The sequence below is a fragment of the Carassius gibelio genome, chromosome A6 (genome assembly GCF_023724105.1).
Source record: "Carassius gibelio isolate Cgi1373 ecotype wild population from Czech Republic chromosome A6, carGib1.2-hapl.c, whole genome shotgun sequence".
Taxonomy (NCBI): Eukaryota; Metazoa; Chordata; class Actinopteri; order Cypriniformes; family Cyprinidae; genus Carassius; species Carassius gibelio.
The window spans coordinates 2,568,639-2,574,512 of NC_068376.1; the positions used below are offsets into that span (position 1 = coordinate 2,568,639).

At 38.3% G+C, this 5,874-nt stretch overlaps 2 protein-coding genes across 2 annotated transcripts; one reads left to right on the forward strand and one right to left on the reverse strand.

Moving 5' to 3' along the window:
- On the forward strand, window positions 1-2,555 carry LOC128015255 (uncharacterized). Its single transcript, XM_052598940.1, has 3 exons — window positions 1-792; window positions 1,166-1,289; window positions 1,384-2,555. The coding sequence occupies exons 1-3, from the start codon at window positions 209-211 to the stop codon at window positions 2,137-2,139; spliced, it is 1,464 nt and encodes a 487-aa protein (XP_052454900.1). The 5' UTR covers window positions 1-208; the 3' UTR covers window positions 2,140-2,555.
- On the reverse strand, window positions 2,277-4,640 carry LOC128015256 (uncharacterized). The gene is made up of 3 exons (XM_052598941.1): window positions 4,406-4,640; window positions 4,036-4,115; window positions 2,277-3,549 (listed from the first exon to the last, which is right to left on the reverse strand). Exons 1-3 carry the CDS (start codon window positions 4,436-4,438, stop codon window positions 2,580-2,582), a joined length of 1,083 nt encoding a protein of 360 aa, XP_052454901.1. The 5' UTR covers window positions 4,439-4,640; the 3' UTR covers window positions 2,277-2,579.
- Between the last annotated feature and the right edge of the window lie 1,234 nt (window positions 4,641-5,874).

Below are 5,874 nucleotides of genomic sequence, written 5' to 3' on the forward strand. Positions count from 1 at the left end.
CTCTATGCACGAACTCTGCTTACGTATTTCCGGTAGAATCTCAGACCGGGTCTTTACTTCCGTTTAGCGCATTCTACAACGAAGTGTACTACCGGCAAAACTCATTCATAATTTTTCATTCATAAAACGGCGATTTATAATTTAAGTATTATATTATATTATATTAATATTATATTATATTATAGTATCATATAGTTAAGCATTACTAATGGCTTTCAGAAAGTTTAAATATCAACGTCGTGAGGACAGTAGTTCGACTGACCATTGTTGTGTCCCGTTATGTGTGGCCTCCTCAAAGTTCAACTCTGTACTAAGTTTCCACACTTTTCCTGTGGACGAAGAAATACGCAGAAAGTGGATTCACAGCATTCGACGTGAGCGATTTAACATCACTTCTCATACAAGGGTCTGCAGTCGTCACTTTATAAGTGAAGACTTGATCGAGCCATCGACCCCTAAAGGGCGCCGCTTGCTGAGGAAGGGAGCTGTACCAACCTTATTCCAGTGGAACGGCTACTCCGTTGCTGAACCAAGGCGCACCGGGGTATGGCAAAGAAGGGAGGATTACACTCCAGTGGATGAGGATCCTATGCCAATGGATGCCCAGCATCTGGAACATGATTATTGTTCAGTTCCAGAACCCGCGGCAGTTGATCATGCACTGGATCAAACTGAGGATCTCCGTAAAGAGGTGGACCGACTAAGGAGACAGGTGGAGGAGTTGTCGGTCAGTCAAAGGTTTTGTTTGGGGCGATTTGCTGCTTCCGACGATGATGTAAGGTTCTACACTAGGTACGATTTAAACCCTATATATATGTGTTTGTGTGTGTGTTTAAGTAATTAATTTTAGTTTGTGATTTATATGATATAACTATATATGACGCATGACGTGTATGTATATAAGTGTGTGTGTGTGTATACGTGTATATATGTATGTGTCTATATATATATATATATATATATATATATATATATATATATATACATACATACATATATACATGTGTCACTATTTTACAGTCGTTACGTTACGTTATGACACCTTAAAATAAAGTGTAACCATAAATATGTGTGTGTGTGTGTGTTTTCCTTCAAGTAATTCATTTTAGTTTGTGATTTTATGATTTATATTCATGTAAAAAAAAAAGTCCTACATCTCATTTAGGTTCGTGACTTACAGCCATTTAATGGCTTTCTGGAAACTCATTGAGCCTGCATCCCACAACATGATTCGTGTGTCAAGAGCAAGAGCAATAAGGAGTGAAGCTGGAACAACAGGCAGTGCATGGGTAAAGAAATAGAAGAACAAAACTTAACTTTACATTTTCAGTGGAAGCCAACACATTATATGTAAATAAATTGCAAATCTTGTTATTTTTACAGGGTCAGTCTCTGCAGCCCATTGATGAGTTCTTCCTCTTCATGGTCCACCTCTCTGTTGGCTTAAAACAGCAGGATCTGGCCCACAGATTCAACATCCATCAGTCCACTGTTAGCCGAATTATTACAACCTGGGCCAATTTTTTGTACACCATTCTTGGGTCTGTCCGCATCTGGATGTCTGAGGAGGAAGTCAAGGCTCATCTTCCCAATGAGTTCCAGGACTACCCAGACACACAAGTGGTGATCGACTGCACAGAGTTGCGTTGCCAAACTCCATCCTCTCTCCTGCTTCAAAGTGAAGTCTTCTCCACTTACAAGTCCCACTGCACCTTCAAGGGATTAATCGGCATGGCACCACATGGTGCAATCACCTTTGTTTCATCCCTGTATGCAGGTTCTGTCAGTGACAAAGAGCTTTTTAAGCAGTCTGGGATTGTGTCGCTGTTGAAACATGGAATGGCGATAATGGTCGACAAAGGTTTTCTTGTTGATGACTGTGTGCCATGCAAAGTTTACAGACCTGCTTACCTGTCGAAGCGGGAACAGATGTCAGCCGATGAAGTGAGGGAGACACAGTCCATTGCTCGGCTAAGGGTCCACGTTGAGCGTCTCATCCGCAGGGTGAAGCAACACAAGCTGTTCGACACAGTCATCCCTCTTTCCATCACAGGGAGTATCAACCAGCTGTACACTGTTGCTTGCCTCCTTGTTAATTACCAAAATGGCCCCTTAGTAAAAGCATGGGCAAAGGATTAAAGATGAGATAACATTGGTTGGGGATCGAATTTGGATTTATTCTTGTTCAAATAGTAACATGTAAATATATACAACTTTGATCATTTGCATTGCAGTAATGTAAACATGTAAATATAAATAACTTTTGTACAGTGATGCTGGCAATGCAGTAATGTAAACATGTAAATATAAATAACTTTTGTACAGTGATGCCTGCAATGCAGTAATGTAAACATGTAAATATAAATAACTTTTGTACAGTGATGCCTGCAATGCAGTAATGTAAACATGTAAATATAAATAACTTTTGTACAGTGATGCCTGCAATGCAGTAATGTAAACATGTAAATATAAATAACTTTGATAAACATTTCCTGTACAGTGATTTGGTGTTAATATAAAAAACTTTGATACATATTAAAACACTATTAAATGATTATCAGATTTTTTTTATTGTTTGTTTACATCTGTAGGCATCTTGGCAGGTAAAAGTAAAAAAAGAAATGGTCGGCTTTCTCTCGAATGTTCTGAAACATTTTGAGGTCTTTGTAGATGCGCTGGACCATCATGTCATCCTGTGCATAAATGACAAAATCACACCAGTCCAATCCTGAGATCAGCATTTGTCCTTGAACTTGCCAATAGTATGCATGTTGTTGTTTCAGTTCTGGTGTGCCATTGTTAAATTTAAGGTAAGGACAGTCCACGTAACTTTTGACATTTGGACATTTGATTTCTAAAAGACCAAAAACATGGTGCTCTTTAGGGTCAAAAATAATCCCATCAGGAGAGGCCCCCAGCCAAGGTGCATCGGGGTGAATTAAGAATCCACAAGAGTGGTAGTTTACTTCTCGCAGCAGACAGTATTCCTCAATTGCAGCAGATTCCATTTCAAGACCTCTCTTCATGTCTGCTGTCTGGCGAGTTCCCTTGTAGATTCTTTCAGCCAGGTGTTCAGCTGAGCTCTGGCCACGCACATGACAAACCTCCCTAAAACGTGATGCTGTTACCCGGGGCTTTCGGACAGAGTGCCAATCAAGTGATGCACTTTGTTCTTTGGTGGCATGCTCTATCTTATGTGCCATATCCAAACTTACTGCCAGTGACTTCATGTGTAGTTGTCCATGTTCACTATGGACAAACAAGCAAACAGATGTGTCAAAGCTGTGACCAACTAGTGGCAGAGGTGGCGGTGGTGGGGCATCCTGATGGTGAGTAATGTTGGGTGTTGTTGCTGCTGGCTGCTGGTATGACAGCACACTTCCATACTGAACTTTGCCAAAGGCAGAATCAACCAAAGGATCATCATTCGACATCTCCATAGTGGTGACCAAAGGGGCTACAGCACTGGCAAAGTCCTTATATGCCTCTGCTATTTGGAGGACTGAGAGGTCAGGCAGCTCACTGGTGACACCCTTGTAAAGGGTACTCCTGAAATTAAAAAATAATTATTAAGCAAAAAATACATTTCCTTAGTTTTAATCAGTCTAATCTTTCATATTTTTCTTTTTAAATTAAAATTTTTCAAATGTTTCATTTTATATTAATCTTCTTTAGTATGAGCTGATGAATTTGACATGAATTAAAATTTTTCAAATGTTTCATTTTATATTAATCTTCTTTAGTATGAGCTGATGAATTTGACATGAATAGATGTAAGTGTTTTTTATACGATTAAAAAAACATGCCCTTAAAATGCTGTTAAAAATCAATTCTAAGCAAATATTGCTCCTTACGCCTATCTGCAATACTTAATTCTAATATAATAATATAGTTGCTGTAATAGTAAAAGATTTCAACAAAAATCAATTTGCGTCCAATGGTTTAATTATTGTTTACACTTTTTGAAATGTAAACGTGTAAAAAAAAATAAAAAAAATAAGTAAAATACTACATTGAAGAATTTTTGTGTTGTACCTTAACCCCTCAGCAAGCTTCCTCTCTTTAGGTCTTGCAGACAGAACCAGCATTCTGTTGACAGGACCAGGCTTGATTCCCTAGAAAACACACAGGGGCCATAAAATTAATAAAATCATTATTACAACAAAATTTGTAATACTAGATTACAGGATTTCTAAATAATCACTGTCCACAGAAATGCTGTTAGTGACTAGTTATGTAGAAAAAGTATGTTTCCTAAAATGCAGTGTTTATGTTACCTCCATAGTAGTACCTACAAAGCTAATAAAAAAAAATCAACTTAATGCTCAGTGCATTTATTAATGTATTGCATTTCCAGTAGTTCAGTTTTTATATAATTTGTATATGCAAATTCAATTTAAATTACCATTGTTCTGGGTTTGTGCCAGCTCTGCTCCATTTCAGTACAGCTGTGAACTGGAGGAACTGCACTGATGCCAAGCTGTGAGTAGTGGGCTGCTTGGTAGAGTAATGCAACAATGTGGTTGCACAGTGCTGTCCCAGCAACACAAGAACAACAGCTCTGTGACAGTATTACAGGACGAGAGTCCTTTAATACAATCTGTGAATATAATTAAATTAAACAAAAACAAGAATTAGGAATTAATGTTATATGTAAATAGATTCTAAACCCATATACTTTAATTACTACTATCTTTAAATTGAAGCACGTATGAACCCATTTACTGACTATGCCTGTCTTTGTACAGCTGTAGAACCCACAAACAACTTCTGTTTAAAAATTGCATTTCATTTAGAGTTCAGCTGTCTTTTGTGTTCTCCTACTCTCAATCTATGGGGCTTCTCTGACTTCCTCATCGACCTGAAACATGTCGCCCTCACGCTGACTTCTCCTGTGAACTGATCCTTACTGGAAACTGAGAAATTACTAAAAGTCAGTAACAATTCGTTTTCCATAATTTGTATGTACACTGCACAAACAAGCACTTTAGGCATAAGGGAAAACACGTAAAACTATACATTTACGTTTAACAAAATATATAAATAATACAAAGACCGCTATGACAGGTCAGGAACGGAGACGCTAAAGTTAGTCGGATTTAGCATGAAATGAGAGAATACTCACCTTCAAAGTTGTCGATGTAGCTCGAAATATATAATTTGAAGCCCTTCTCCTTCTTACTGTTGGGTGTGACAGCTGACTGCCTCACAATACGATTAACGTCATTCACCGTAATCGTGGGAAGCTCTTGTAAACACCGAGTGTAATTTGCCATCGTCTCCACAGAATTCTTCACACAGGCGCAGCACCGGATGTAGATGAGCGGACTGAGACAAAATGCGGAAGTAATCGTGCATAGAGTCTATTGGGTGCCACCACTGAAAAAGCTCAGTCACCTTTATTTTTTAATCTAGTTCTCGGAAATCAATCCTGAAGCAAACAGGAAGCCAGTGTAGTAAAGCTAACACAGGGGTAATGTGTCCATACTTTTTAGTCCCAGTAAAACAGAGCTGCTGCATTTTGGACTAACTGTAAGCATTGAAGAGATGACTGATCAAAAACTACATATGAAGAGTTATAGTAGTCTAGTCTAGAAGTTATAAAAGCATGAATTACACTTTCAAACTCCTTACGTGCAAGGTAGGGCTGGACTTTAGCCAACAATCTCAGTTGAAAGAAACTGGCTTTTACAACAGAACTAATCTGTTTTCCCATTTAAAAGCACTGTCAAAAATCACACCGAGATTCTTGGTAAATGGACGAACATACAAACCTATTTTACCAAGTTCATCTAAACAAGCAGTTAAATCCCCAGGACGACCAGTCTTATTTTCATTAAGGCAAAGAAAGTTCTGATCCAGCCATATTTTTAA